The following is a 15945-nucleotide window of genomic DNA, read 5'->3' on the forward strand; positions in this document are numbered from 1 at the left end:
GTGTTTATCCTCCACACCAGCCTGGCCCAGTTAAAATACTTTCTCGCCCTCATTCGGTGGCTTTGTTTATTCATGGATTCAGGACTCCCTGTCATACATGCTGATGATGAATGTAAATGAGATGTATCCTTATGTAACTCCCCTACTGTATAATGAATGTAGGAAATGGTCCTTCATGCATCAGCTGAGAGCATCCATGAAGAGGATTCATATTTCTCATTGCTCTTCATATTTTTATTTAACATATGTCCAGCTTCCATTTTTTTAACCCTCCCTCATCTCTGTGTCCTTCAGGGAAAGGAGCTTTTATCTCAGAAGATCCCAGTGTGGCAGCAGGCATGTGCCGAACCCAACAAACTGCCAGATCGCGCCATGTTTCTGGCCCAACAGATGAGCGGTGCGGTGGGCACCCTGCCTCCCGGTGCTCATCACCCCGGCATGCCCATTTCTGAGCCCATCCCTGGTGCTAAACCCTTGCCGGTGCCTCCAGAGCTGGCAGCCTTCAGAGCCAGCGGGGGCATGGGACAGCAGGTTAGTTCCTCTCCTACCTTTAAATCCAGTAGTAATCCCACTTATACCCATTTATAAGAAGCGTTTCTCAATCTTATCTTCAACCTTAGCATATTATGTAGCCGCTTTCAAGGTTTTAAACATCAATTTCATGAACATGCTTGCACAACCAGGTAAATGGTGTCTAATGAGACACTTGGAGTGTTTGAAGTGGTGTTGACCCCAGATGGTGGCTGGATGAATCCTTTGAGAAAAGTGAATGCAAGTGAATTCATTAGCAAACTGTTGTTATTAGCTTGTTCCACAACAGAGGCTTGAATTCCCTACATCCTCTGGCTCTTACACACCCTGCCTCTTTCAAGATTTACAAGAAACACTGCCTCGCTTTGGCTGGAGAATCTCATTAATATCTGCAGAGCAGATTTAGTGGCATTATTATGTCCCCTGATAATGTAGAAGTTTAAATTCTGCCGCAGTCTCTAAATTATTCCATATGTTAATCTTAAATCCAGAATGTATTCAAATATAGCATTTCATTATTCTGCATCTTATGACCCACATCCAGATATCCTTCATTATCATTGATGAGGTGCAGGATGTTATGTAAGAGCTTTGGGTGAGCTTTTTAATTGCTAGCATGCAATTTTTATGTTGTTTTTTTTCCCCTCAGAGGCTGATGGCAGGTGTTGATGGTGGGATGACGGTGATGAATGGCACAGCTGGCGCCCATGGAGGAGAAGACTACCAGCAGTGGATGGAAGGCAAGGTCGCCCAGATCAAAGCCTCGCCTCAGACTCAGAGGCACGGAGGGGAGGTCTACTCCAACACCCTGCCTGTGCGCAAGGTCGCACCAGCTAAGAACAAGACCACACTGAGTAAGGACACAAGCTGTGTGCTAATGTCCACACACGTGCATTGTTTTAAGGTGTTTAATGTAGCATATATATGAGTTATATTCTCATATTGGAAAATATGTTGATGAGAGCATGTATTAAGAATGTCCTTTTTGGGGTCTTTTGGGCATATTGGGTCTTTAAGCAGTTAAGCTAACCTTTCCTAGGAGTAAAACATCTAGCAGCTAAATATTTAGCCATAGTTTAATTGATGGAATTCTATCACTTAAATGTGTAGAAAGACAACACTTTGCCAATCATAACAACTTTAAAAAGCCTATATGATATTTCAAGGCTTGTTGAGAAGTTCTTCAATATAGTAGCTAGATATATTGTTGCAGCTCAAATATAGAAACAGAGCTGGATGGATGAAAAAAGCCAGAGCAAGTGGGAAAAGATGAGATGTCATATTAAAAATGTCAAATGGATACAAAAATGGGCAGCGTGGTGGTGCAGTGTTTATGCACATTCTCCCGGAACCTGCGTCCAACGTACCATAGATGTGCATATTAGGTTAATTGGAGACACATAAGTGGTTGTATGTCTGTCTAAGTTAGCCCTGGAATAGACTTGGCGACCTGCCCGGAGTGTGCCCTGCCTTCACAACCTTTGACCCTGCCTGTGACCCTGTACAGGACAATGCAGTTTAGTAAGACTGCATCTAGTTAATCTCTTGTTTTTGCTGTTTCCAGCAAAAATACATGGAGGAATTGTTGTGTTCTCAGTTGTACTGGAAAAAAAAAATAAAGATATTGATGTCTTCTTTTTCTTTACCCATACCAGCAGAGACCCGCACACTTCCCCGCTCCAGCTCCATGGCAGCTGGTCTGGAGAGAAATGGAAGAACCCGTGTCCAGGCGATCTTTTCCCACGCCGCCGGCGACAACAGCACCTTGCTCAGCTTCTCAGAGGGCGACGTGATAACCCTGCTGGTCCCCGAGGCCCGCGACGGCTGGCACTACGGAGAGAACGAAAAGACGAGGATGTGGGTGCCACATATTGCCACTGCAAATAAAGTTTTAACGTCACTAATTTTTGAGTTTGTGTTGCTAACGTGTGGTTCTAACCTTCCAGGCGTGGATGGTTTCCCTTCTCTTACACAAGGGTGATCGCTGACAACGACGGGGACTCCATGAGGCAACTTCGAGTGCACAAGTAAGAGCAGTGATTTAACTTTTGCTGTAAATGAATTCAGACCGCATGTTTACAGGTGTCTAATTTGTGGGTGTTTACAGCCTCCAACATGGGAAAAGCAGCAGCACAGGCAACCTTCTAGAGAGAGAAGACATGGCCATTCCCATGCCTGATTACGGCATTCACTCCCGTATGGCAGCGCAGAGCGCCGCTGCGCTGCATGGCAGACAACAACGCCCATACAGCGTGGCGGTGCCAGGCTTCTCACAGGTGGGGGGTCCTGCAAAAACAAGCACACACACACACATTAGTATCTACCCACACATGAGTTTGCACATGACACATGAAAACCTGGCACAGATCTGAGCTTGTCTGTCTCAGAAAGTTTGTTGGTTAGGTTTTCCCTGCCAACCTGAAGGGCAGCTCAGGAATAGCTTTTGCTTTGACAGGCTGCCTCTCACTTCACTTAGTTCAACACTCCAGAAATTAGTTCTACTTTGCTTCACATGTCCCCGGTTAACAGAGAGTAAGATGCGGCGCAGCGCAGCTCACCATTGGAGACGTTCTGACAGTTGATAACCCAGCTTTACCGATAAAAGGCAGCGGCGCTGGGGAGGGAGGGAAGTTAATTTTTCAAAAGGAGGAGAAGACTTACACAACAACAAATCCTCATCAGCCCAGCTTCCTTCCTACGCCTCACCTGGAACATTACATGTGGGCGATGCTTAATTGCTAAGTATTCATGTAACAACTTAAACTGTTCTTTCCGCATCACATCATCTGACGACGGAAACGTCTCTGCTGACATTTAAGGAGAGCTGTGTTGAGTCATCAGACATCAGTATGTCTGAAATGAAGGCACAGAAAGCTCTGCTTTGACTGTTTATAGGTCAGAAGAAAATCATATATATGTAGTTGTCATATTGTCAAATGTACTTATTTTTTTTAATTCTTATGTATATGTATAAGATAGTCAAGTAAATTTGACTCTCTCTCTCTCTCTCTCTCTCTCTCTATATATATATATATATATATATATATATATATATATATACACACAATCATTTTGGCACTTTTAGTGCATGTGATGTTTTCTTTAAATCAATTTTTTTAAATGAGTTATGCAACTTTAACATCGCATATTTGCAGTTACAAAGTGATGAACACTTATTGCTGAGATGCTTGCTTTTGCTCTACCATGCTTTTTTGTTGCCCTCTGCTGGATTGTTGTAGTTACTGCAACAATCCAGTCTGTTCTAGTACTTGTATATATATGCATACAGCCATGTTCAGAAGTTAATAACCTCTCTTAGTCATGTCACATTATTTATTTAGCAAGAATTTATACATGTGGACAATGCTACACAGACCCTTATTGCTTTCATAGGATTTAATTGTGTGAGCTGCAGCAGGTGCTGCTGATCATCAGTCCTTGATGAATTGATCATCAGCAGGTGTACAGACTTCTGTAAAACACACTGTCAAGCTTGGTGGGATGAGAGGGGTGATGACCTGGACACTTTGTAGGTGGAATAGTCTAGACATCTAATTTTTTCCTTATTCTTTTTTTTGTCTTTACAGCAAGGAGCGGAAGAGTACGAACCACGCTTCCCCACAAGGTAAGAAGATATATTTGATTTTGTATTTGGTACTGATATGAAATATTAGTACAGTCATATATTCAGTGTAATTGGCAGTGTTTGTGGGTGGGAAGCCAAAAGGGTTTTTTTTCTCTGTTGGTTTGGAGCATGAATCTCTGAGAGCTTCTGGTGAAAATGCTGGAAAAGATGAGGGATTGGGACAATTCCTTGGCACACACTGTTAGAGTTCATACCCACAAACACACAACCAGCAGGACTCACCACCAGTTTTGTTCTGTGTTGTTTTGTCTTTTGTTTTGCCATTTTGTTCTGTTTGATAGAAAACCTTCAGCGATAAGGAGTCTTTAGTGATTCTTCTACAGAAGGCTGGCTTTTTATGTTGAAGTATATAACATCAAAGCATGTTATTTGGTTTCTTTAAGCTTTAGTTGGTTAAGTATTTTTTGGTTTATTCATTTCACGCTTTCATAATCCCACTGCCCCCATGCAAACATGCAGTTTCCGTAGCTACCTGCACCCACCCAATCCCTGCTTTAAAGCTCTAGTCATGGTCAGAACCAGTCCCATCGTTTAAATTGTAAGGGGGGGGGTTGTTGGAGGTTGGACGTGCTCTCTCTGCCTCTTCCTGGTTGTGTTTGTTGCTGTTTCTCCTGAGCCAGCCCACCAGGAAGCCTCTCCCTCTCTTTGTCCGCAGTTCAACAGATGGCAAATTGATTTCCACAGTGTGAGGACAGACAGAAAAACAGGCGCAGACTCAGCCAGACGATGCGATAGGACAGGCACCTTTGCCACCCCCAACTGCCCCCAACACTCAGCATTCAACCCCAATCCCGCATCCTTAACACCTCCCCGCCCCTCCTGCATTCCCTACCTCCTGCTTACGGCAATAAACTTTCCCTGCGCCAATCAATGCGAGAGGAAGTGGTCTATATCGCCTCCACACACATCCCCAACACCCCCCCCCTTCCTCCTTCACTCCTATCGCCACTGGGGGCCACTGGTGAAGCCAGGCCAAGCCAAACGGACTCTGTGTGCCGTCCCAATAATCAAAAATGTGATGGACATTTTCTCTGAGGAAAATGTATCTTTTGCTTGTCTTTCATGCATGTACATTTTTCTTTTTATGTAATCCCAAAGGCGAGGAGGGTGTAGGGTGGGTCGAATTATAATCTCCCTACCAAAGGAACCTGATTTTCACACGTCTCCATAACTATATGACGTGATGTAAAAATAATCAGGGTGTCAAATGAAAGATCCAAAAGAGGATTTTCATAATGTAAAAAGAAAATACAATCAATACTTTTACTGGATCTTTCAGTATTTATTATTGTTATTATTGTTATTAATAATAATAATAATAATAATAATAATTTTTCATGCTGTGAGGGTATTCCTCTGACACAAGGGGAACATCTAATGTAAATTGAGGAATGTTTACTGTACATAACTGTGCCATACAGAAGTCCTTGTCATGCAGTATCTATTATCAGTTCATAAACAAATCAAAAAGACAACGCACCTTATGAAAGCCTATATTTCTGTGTACACAAACTTTTCAGTATCGGCCTTTGAGGGACCCTTTGCTCAGACACACAAACCAAGGTGCTCGGGTCCTTTGTTGTTTTTGTTTTGTTTTGTTTTGTTTTTTTCATTGTGGTGTGTGGATATCTTGCCAAGGCTGAATGGGGTCACCTAACCCAGGTTTCTGAGACACACACTTGGCCTTGAGATGGGTTAAGTGCTCACACTATTTCTTAATTAGGTGTTTATTGTAATTTATTAGAAGAATATGCTTCTAAAATACAAATATTTGCTCCCTTTTTTTTATTTTTTTAACATAAAAATCATTATTTTTTTATTTTTTATTTGTTGTTTTTTTACAGATGGTTCATGCATGAAAGAAAAGACAATTGGTACTGATGTTTGGCTCGGTGCACATTATTTTTTTTAATACATTATTTTTTCAAAACAATTTTCACATATGCAGAATGGCTATGTCCAGTTTATGATGAGGAAATATAAAAAGGAAAGAGACAATATTCAATTAAGTTATTACTATTTCATTAATATTAATTTTATTTTTTACACATAATTATTATTCAGATGTAGTGCCTCTACTGTCGATTAATGTGAATAATATACTGTAATTTTGGCAACTTAAACAAACGTGCTGATGAACTGGATCCAGAGATTCAAATGAAGCATCAGCAGTATTGTGATAATGAAACAGCATCATTAAAGCTGTGTTAACACTGTGCAGCATTTATCCCAGCACGTCCTCACAACAACAACAACAAAACGTTACATTTGGTCGATAATACATTAACATCATTTAGCATTTATGCTAATCGAACACATAGATGTATTGCCTGACATACATACAACATATTCCCCAATGTTGTCTGAAATTAACATGCAGCGTGCTAGACATTTAGTCAGTAGACCAAAGTTTGAGTCCTCCTGACACAGCAAGCTGTTTTGTTTTTACTTGCTGTCAAATTCTGTTTTTAATCGCAGTTGGATTTGGCATATACTCATGGTTAAGGTTAGGGTAAGTTTTGTTGGAGTAAAAAACTACTTAAGGGTTAGTGAACATAGTGGACTTTCACTCAGTAGTCCAAGGTTCAAGACCCCCTGACACCACAAGCTGTTTTGTTTTTACCTGGGTGTAGTGCAGCAGTGGCTCAGTGGAAGAGCCAATAACCGGAAGGTCGGCGGTTCGACCCCAGCTCCTCCCTAGTCATTGTTGTGTGTCCTTGGCAAGGCACTTTACTCACATTGCCTCCAGTGCACTCACTGGTGTATGAATGCGTATGAATGAATCGGTGGTGTTCGGAGAGGCAGTAGGCACACCTTGGCCTTGTCTCCACACCAATGCATTATTATTATTAGTTTTAGGTTTGTTTTCAACTGTTAACCGTAAGCACTGTGGGGGTTAGGCTTGGAAAACTACTGGTTAAGGTTAGGCAATAAAAACAGGGTAAAGACCATCTTAACAACCGTGAATCTAAAAATCAATAAATCAGTAAAACTTGAGTGCAATCGCCATTTTTTTACTACAATCAGGTCCCTAATAATTGTAATTTGCACACATGTTCACATGTTATATCGACCTCTTGTTACGTTTTCCTGGCGAGGACGGTCTGATTCATCAGGTGCACAGACTAAAGACCTGCAGCCTCCAAGGAGAGAGGAGTTGATTTACTTTTTAAAACCTCATTCAGCCTTCTTGTACTGCTCTCTCTGCAATTCATTTTCAAACCTCAGTAAGTAAACCGGATCGTGTTTTAAAGATTAAAAAAAAGAAGTGTTTGTCTGATTCTCTCTGTGCTAAATAAAGATGCTGGTCTGCTTGTCTGTATGTTGGCCCAGTTAGTGCCTGTCTATACTAACCACCGCCCCTCCTGTTAATCTTTCCCTTTAATCTAAAGGATTAATCTTAACAAAAACATACTAAAATCCTGTCTTTAGCAGACAGTATGTCAAAAAAAACAATGCCCTTCTCCCATGCCTACTGCACTGCAAAAATGTGCAACAAATTTTGAACTTGAAGATTTTTTGCATTGTAGAAAATATCACCTTTCTCCTACATTTCACTGTGACCTAACACTCGTCTTCCCCCTCAGCTTTGTCAACACCCCCCTTTTTTCATCTCTGTTTTGATGAATTTAGAGACAAAAGTCGAGTGCAAACGACTGGAAGCTGCCAGTGTTTCTTCTATCTTCACTAAAATAGCCCAAGGTATGACTGCCATCGCTGCAGAGATAGCACACCAATCACCTGTGGCCAAATAACTGCTACATCCACACTGATGTCCTTTGATTGTGAGAGGGTTTTTATTTTATTTAATTGTATTTTTTTTAATTAAAGGAAAATAATTATAAATATATATATATATATATATATATCTATTGTATAGAGAACTTATGGATATGCATGCTTTGGGGACACCAAAAGTGTAACATTGATGACCTCAAATGTATGGTGAATTTTTACTCCAAAAAAAATATTATAAAATAAATTTATTCCGCTGGTGCATTTTTGTAATTTGTTTTTGTATATTTCAACAGAAGGTCTATTGTCATCATGAATAGAAAAAACTCCTAAATTATTCTATGTTTTTTAGAATTATTATTTTAGTGAATAAAATGCTTCTTTACTCTGTGTAAAGGTTGTGTTTGCTCAGTCCACCACTATCCTAACAGAAGAATGAGTGCTTTGCTGGAACGTATTATCCTGTAGCTCGTCTTTGCACATTTGACGTCACCTTCCCATCTCAACATTATTCCCGGAACTGAGAACCATTACAATCTCCCACGGCCTTGCCTGCACGTTACAGTACAATGTGTGTGAGTTTGTCTGTGTGTGTGTGTGTTTTGTGCGCAGTAGTTTTTTTAAACTGCATCCTACACGCCCTGACCTGCCATACACCCCCACTGGCCTGCTCCTTCTGCTGCTAGCAAAGGTACATTTTCAACTAAAATATAAGTATGTGTGTGTGTATGCCTGTCTTTATTGGAGCATTTTTTGGGGTATTGTGGTTTTAAATGCTTGTTTGTGTAGCTGCTTGTTTATTTTCAGTTGTCATAATTTACATGTAAACACATGTGGTGAGTTTGGAGAGCGCCATTGTGTTTTATGTCTTTTTATGTTCTGAAATGATATATTATTTATAATATATACACACATATGTTATATATAACATTTAATATAATATATATATTAAATGATAATATTTATAGTGCCATTATATTAATAGTTACAATAACACATAAGATCTTCACTGAGTGTGACTGCATGTGTCACACACTGGTGATGCTACTGCTTCTTTCTGATAAGAACAGCTTCAAACACAATATAGTATTTGAATATATATATATATAAGTCCACAGTTTGGACACGCCTTCTCATTTAATGTTTTATTTTTCCTAATGGCTACAATTTTCTACATTATAGATTTATACCAAAGACATCAAAACTATAAAGGCACACATATGGAATTATGTAGTCAACAAAAAACTGAATATGTTTTATATCTGATTTTTTAAAGTAGCCACCTTTTGTTTTGCTCCATGAGGTCTTTACTTGGAATGGTTCTTCAACAGTCTTGAAAGAGCAAGTTGAGCACTTGTTGGCTGCTTTGTCTTCACTCTTTGGTCATCTCAACTGGGTTTAGGTCATGTGATTGTGGAGGTCAGGTCATTCTGAGGCAGCACTCCATCACTCTCCTTCTTGGTCAGATGGCCCTTACATATCCTGGAGGTGTTTTTGAACTTTACACACCAGATGGGATGACATGTCTCTGCAGAATAGCTGTGGTAGCCATGCTGGTTCAAGTGTGACTTGAAGTTTAATTAAATCACCAACAGTGTCACCAGCGAAGCAGCATCACACCTCCTCCACCACCGTGCATCACAGTGGGAACCCTACAGTGGAGTTTCAAAAAGAACATGGCAGGTGGAACCAAAAATGATACAGTTGGACTCATCAGACCAAAGTAAAGATTTCAACTGGTCTAATGTCCATGTCTTTTGTTTCCTTGCAGCTATTTGACCATGAAGGCCTGATTTACGCAGTCTAATATAAACAGTTGGTGTTGAGATATGCTTGCTACTTGAACTCTGTAAAGCATTCATGTGGGCTTTGAGCTGAGGCGCTTCATTTGTGATTTCTGAAGCTGTCATCAAAACAAAAAGTGGCTACTTTGAAGGATGTAAAATATAAAACATATTCAGGTTTAACACTTTTTGATGACCGCAGAATTCCATGTGGTCCTTTATCCTTACAAATTTTCATGTATTATTCTACAAGGTGGAAAATAATAAAAAAAGAAAAACCATTGAATGGTTGATGATGTTTTAAATGGTGTCTACCAGACATCTCAGTCATGGGTCCTATTTGTTAATTCATTCTAATATTACATTACATAACACTTGGTATTTGATCCTGAACATGGGGACTGTCTCTGCCTTCCAGTACAGGGCCTGATTACGCCCGCTTTTGACTGACCAAAACCCAGCGTAAGTGAAAAACTTTGAGGTTTTTTTTGTTTAACCCTCATGCGTTGTTCGGGACATTTTTGTCCTCTGAGAGAAATTTTTCTGTTTATTTTGGCCATAACTTTGTCAATATGTGGACAAATTGAATCATTTTTCCTCAATAAGCTTAATTTTACATAAATTTTGTTAATATGATTTTAAAATTTTTCATAGGTCAACGGTACACTGTGGGCAAATTTTACCCCCTAATGTGTTGTTCGGGGACAAAAACGTCCCCTAACTTTAACGGTTTTAAAAATATATTAGATAAATATTTTTTTGAAATTTTTTTGCATAGACCTTTTAATTAACTTCAGTTCTAATCAACAGTAGTGAAAAAATCATTTTCCCCCAGGATTTTAACCCTTTAATCACCAATTTTATAAGGGGTGGTGCTGAAAATTGAAAAAAAAACACACAAAATGGCTCATTTTTAATAGAAAAGGTGAATGTGGACTGGATTCTTTTTAACCTTTATTACAGTCTTGGTCATGTCAAACATCAGTAAAAAAATTGACTTTATTGCATTATTAGTTTTTGCACAGCACTGGATTTTCTTTTTTTCTCCCATTTTGTCCCATAGACTTACATTATAAACACACTTTTTTTGACTGCACAGCCATGGCACTAAATAATCATGCATTCTTGATTGTTGGTGGTTTACCCTGTTGGTAGGAGGTAACATTTGTGATTTTTACAGTTAACAACTTAATTACCATATTAACCCTTTACCTGCAGGCCTGTGCTCATGTACTGTAGTTTCTGGCTTAAGTATATGGAGTTATAGGGAGTATTTTAGCACATAATTGTGTGTCTACACACTGTGTGTGTATGTTAGAGAGGAAGAGAGCCATTTGCACACTGTCAGGGAAGGAAAGTCAGGAAAATAAAGTTACTAAGTAAGTGAAGTGTACCTAATTCAGACGTACAACGGCAATGCATAAGCATGTAAAATGAAAACATCCAGGAGTTCTGGCGTCTGAAGTTGTGGATGGGTAAAATAGCTGTTTTTTTTTTTTTTTTTTAGCTTTCGGAAAACACGTCCTCCAGTAGAGTGACTTTACTTTTAGGTTAGTGTCTCAGTTGAGATCACTGAATTAGTCTAAGTGAGGTCTAAGTGCCCCTTTTCCATGGTGTGTTGCGCTCCACACGACCATACGTACATGTGCATGTTACTAAATAGACACCATAGATAGATAACTTGATAACATAATAAATAATCATTGACTAACCAAATCTAATCTACAGTTTAGTCCCCTACTAAAATTAGTATTAAAAGTAGTTTAGTAAAGTAAAGTAAAGTAAATTTGTTGCAGCCCTAAAAGTAAGTGCCGGGCCCTTTGATGCTGAGAGGTTCAGACTAAACAAAACAAAAACACTAGTGGACTTGCATGCATCCTCCTGGTCATTTAATGGTGACAAGAGCAGCAAGCAGCATGAAGAGAGGATTCACCTGTGCATGAGTGAAGGATTCACTTGTGAACGAATGAAGGATTCGCTTGTGAACAAGTGACGGATCTACTTGTGCAGCCTTCACAGCTTCACAGCCTGGCCCTTCATAGAGCCAGGCTGCACAATCATTTCCAGAGATTGTGCACAAGTGAATCCTCTCTTCATGTTGCTTTCTGCTCTTCTCACCATCAAATGACCACAAGGTCACATGTAAGACCACTTGCCTTTTTGTTTTGTTTAGTCTGCACCTGTAGACATCAAAGGGCCACACGTGCATAGCAACACTTTCTTTGTTTTTGTTTACTATGAAGACTCTGTGGTTGTGTGTACTCACAGACAACAAGATCAGTGTGCAAATGGCTCTCTTCCTCTCTAACATACACACACAGTGTGTAGACACACAATTATGTGCTAAAATACTCCCTATAACTCCATATACAAGCCAGAAACTACACTACATGAGCACAGGCCTGCAGGTAAAGGGTTAATATGGTAATTAAGTTGTTAACTGTAAAAATCACAAATTTTACCTCCTACCAACAGGGTAAACCACCAACAATCAAGAATGCATGATTATGTAGTGCCATGGCTGTGCAGTCAAAAAAAGTGTGTTTATAATGTAAGTCTATGGGACAAAATGGGAGAAAAAAAGAAAATCCAGTGCTGTGCAAAAACTAATAATGCAATAAAGTCAATTTTTTTACTGATGTTTGACATGACCAAGACTGTAATAAAGGTTCAAAAGAATCCAGTCCACATTCACCTTTTCTATTAAAAATGAGCCATTTTGTGTGTTTTTTTTTCAATTTTCAGCACCACCCCTTATAAAATTGGTGATTAAAGGGTTAAAATCCTGGGGGAAAATGATTTTTTCACTACTGTTGATTAGAACTGAAGTTAATTAAAAGGTCTATGCAAAAAAATTTCAAAAAAATATTTATCTAATATATTTTTAAAACCGTTAAAGTTAGGGGACGTTTTTGTCCCCGAACAACACATTAGGGAGAAAAAAAGAAAATCCAGTGCTGTGCAAAAACTAATAATGCAATCAAGTCAATTTTTTTACTGATGTTTGACATGACCAAGACTGTAATAAAGGTTCAAAAGAATCCAGTCCACATTCACCTTTTCTATTAAAAATGAGCCATTTTGTGTGTTTTTTTTTCAATCTTCAGCACCACCCCTTATAAAATTGGTGATTAAAGGGTTAAAATCCTGGGGGAAAATGATTTTTTCACTACTGTTGATTAGAACTGAAGTTAATGAAAAGGTCTATGCAAAAAAAATTCAAAAATATATTTATCTAATATATTTTTAAAACCGTTAAAGTTAGGGGACGTTTTTGTCCCCGAACAACACATTAGGGAGAAAAAAAGAAAATCCAGTGCTGTGCAAAAACTAATAATGCAATCAAGTCAATTTTTTTACTGATGTTTGACATGACCAAGACTGTAATAAAGGTTCAAAAGAATCCAGTCCACATTCACCTTTTCTATTAAAAATGAGCCATTTTGTGTTTTTTTTTTTCAATTTTCAGCACCACCCCTCATAAAATTGGTGATTAAAGGGTTAAAATCCTGGGGGAAAATGATTTTTTCACTACTGTTGATTAGAACTGAAGTTAATTAAAAGGTCTATGCAAAAAAATTTCAAAAAAATATTTATCTAATATATTTTTAAAACCGTTAAAGTTAGGGGACGTTTTTGTCCCCGAACAACACATTAGGGTAGTGTTTGCGAACAATGCATGAGGGTTAATTTTGTTTAATTTTGTTTTTCTTGGGTCTACGTCCTCTCACCTTTTCATTCTCCTTGTTTTCCATCATCACTATAACAGCACTCCATTGTCAGGGTGGCTGTGGGAAATGTGGAGGTTTTTTGTTTTTGCTTCTGAATGTGTGTCTTAGCATCACGCACAGCTTTTCCACTTTTATTATGCATGCCTGTACATCTGCAGCTGTTAAGCATTCCATCCTGTGTGCTGTTTGACATTTTCTGCATGATATACTTAACGTTTCATCAAATTAAAAAAAAGAAAGAACCCAAAATGTTTATCCATACTTTCTCTCCCATTGCAGCAATAATCCCCCTGATGAGCCGACTGTGGAGGCCCCAGCCAAACCGCCCCTTTCTGATGATGATGATGATGATGATCAGGAGGAGGAAATCATTGAGGAGCACTTTGATGAAGCTCACTACGACTCCGTGGAGAAGGATTTGAGTCTTCCAGGGGACTTCTGAGCCTCTCCTTCAGTTTAAACCAGCTGTAAGGTGGATCTTCTCACCTTCAGTTAGTTGGCTCTGATTCAACCACAGTATTACAAATGCACTACACGACAAAAATTAAAGCAAAATGCACAATGACTTTAACAGAAATCAGATATGTAAATTAAAGCTAGACTTGTTTGATCTTTTTGCAAAGAAAGCACATTACAAATGTAAAGATTAGAATATGTTGATTTAAATGTTTACATTTTACGTTCAAAACATGTAATATTAGGTATAATAATAATAATAAAATAATAATAAAAAGCTTCTTCCCCCTGCCTTGTCAACAAAAGGGCTTTAACTTCGGTAACGTCAGGTGTCTCACCTTTTAGCCTCATGTGCTAATACTGCCGCCTAACAGGGCAAGAACACACTATGATTGTCAAAAACGTGCAGTGATGATGCTGCTTCGAACAGCTGATGTAAAGCACCGCAGAGAACAAAGTAGAAGGAAAGATATCCATGCTGAACGTTAGCATCAGAACTAATAAGCACACTACTAATAGTACTGTATCGTCAACAAATTGACATATCGTGTTCTGTCATACAGTTATAAGCAGCCAGGCGGGTGTTGTATTAATGATGTACTGTACTGATTCTCAGATTTTACTGATTCAAGTTTGATTATTGTTGTTCTCAGCTTGTGAGATCTTCACTTTCAGCAGAGAATTAATTCATTAACACAATCGATTGTATCATGCGAAGTGCGGACGGTGATGCAGTAAGACAACAAGCAGGCAGGGTTACACTGACGTGGGTTTTTTTTATCATGCTGCATGCGAGAGCTAACACACCCCCAATACAACTGGATGAGAGGCATTACTTAAACTGCCTCTTTACCTTGTACCTCCCGGTGCAGCATGTATTGTCCACCAGATGGCAGTAAAGTTTAAGGTATTATTCTTGAGTGTAATCACCATAGGCTGTATAAAAAGATGTGGATGTTTCCTCAAGTGTGGAAGTGCCTTAAACCTGCATTCTTTCTAAAGGCCAGCAGGAGGCGACTTCATGAAAACCAGTGTAGGTCTGATTTTATAGAAGATGACCCTGATTTTCTCTTGATTTGAGTTTCCAAGACCCATTTTCTTTACCTATACTGAATGCTTTAGACCTATACTTAACTGCTTTGTAGTCTACATAGCAGTTGATGACATCACAGTTATATTCACTATATTCACTTCTTTTACAGTCTATAAAAAAATTTACAATCACTCCCCAGCAGCTTTATGAATATTATTAATTAATGGGCTTTCCATGTAATGTAAGCAAAACAGAACAAACAACAAACTACAAAAACACACAAATACATAGTGTTTAGCTATATTTACAGTAATAAATTCAAGGACAGTCCTGCACAGTTTGGCAATAACGATAAGGGAACAGGAGGGTGTGTTCACTTGTTCACATTAATACAGTTATGTTCAAAAGTTATTACCCCCTCTTTTATACCCTAATGGCTACTGCGGAACAAATCAGTCGAAACTGTGTAGTGATATGATGGCAGAAACAGTATCTGTTTATCAGTGTAATTCTGAGAATAAAGAATCAAGTATTTAACCACATTGTGCTGTATGTTTTGTGTTTGACTGTGTTTACTGCCACGTCTCTGTCTTCTATTGACACAAAACATACTAAGATTTAGTATAGATATATAAATCAGTTTCCTTGATCAAACATGTCATCGTAACAGGTAAACCAGAACAATTCTATTAGTATAACTACTATTATCAGGCTAATAGTAACAGCAAAATGTTCTACATATATGAATAAACCTATTGCTTCATTTATGTACTGCACTGCTCAAAAACATAAAGGGAACACTTGTACAAAACAACACTTGAACAAAATGTAACTCCAGGTCAATCACTCTTCTGTGAAATCAGCCTGTCCAGTTAGGAAGCAACACTGATTGTGAATTAATTTCAACTGCTGTCGTGCAAATGGAACAGACAACAGGTGGAAATGAGAGGCAATTATCAAGACAACCCCTATAAATGAGAGGTTCTGCAGGTGCTGACCACAGACCATTTCTCTGTTCTCATCCTTTCT

General features: G+C 38.8%; 1 protein-coding gene across 5 annotated transcripts in view; it reads left to right on the top strand.

Annotated features, from left to right (window-relative positions):
• The window catches only part of baiap2b (BAR/IMD domain containing adaptor protein 2b), a 62350-nt gene extending 46897 nt beyond the window's left edge, over positions 1-15453 (top strand). Inside the window, exons 8-15 of one of the 5 annotated variants that reach the window (XM_028430782.1) lie at positions 295-531; positions 1181-1385; positions 2187-2388; positions 2478-2558; positions 2639-2807; positions 4119-4156; positions 10115-10158; positions 13707-13833. In XM_028430782.1, coding sequence (XP_028286583.1) covers positions 295-531; positions 1181-1385; positions 2187-2388; positions 2478-2558; positions 2639-2807; positions 4119-4156; positions 10115-10142 — 960 coding nt within the window. In that variant the 3' untranslated portion in view covers positions 10143-10158; positions 13707-13833. Of the gene's footprint in view, positions 1-294; positions 532-1180; positions 1386-2186; positions 2389-2477; positions 2559-2638; positions 2808-4118; positions 4157-4832; positions 6838-7810; positions 8055-10114; positions 10159-13706 lie in introns of those variants that run through there. The other 4 variants (XM_028430783.1, XM_028430779.1, XM_028430780.1 and 1 more) reach the window with 4 other exon arrangements.
• Positions 15454-15945: the final 492 nt, after the last annotated feature.

The sequence above is a fragment of the Parambassis ranga genome, chromosome 19 (genome assembly GCF_900634625.1).
Source record: "Parambassis ranga chromosome 19, fParRan2.1, whole genome shotgun sequence".
In the NCBI taxonomy this organism is placed as follows: domain Eukaryota; kingdom Metazoa; phylum Chordata; class Actinopteri; family Ambassidae; genus Parambassis; species Parambassis ranga.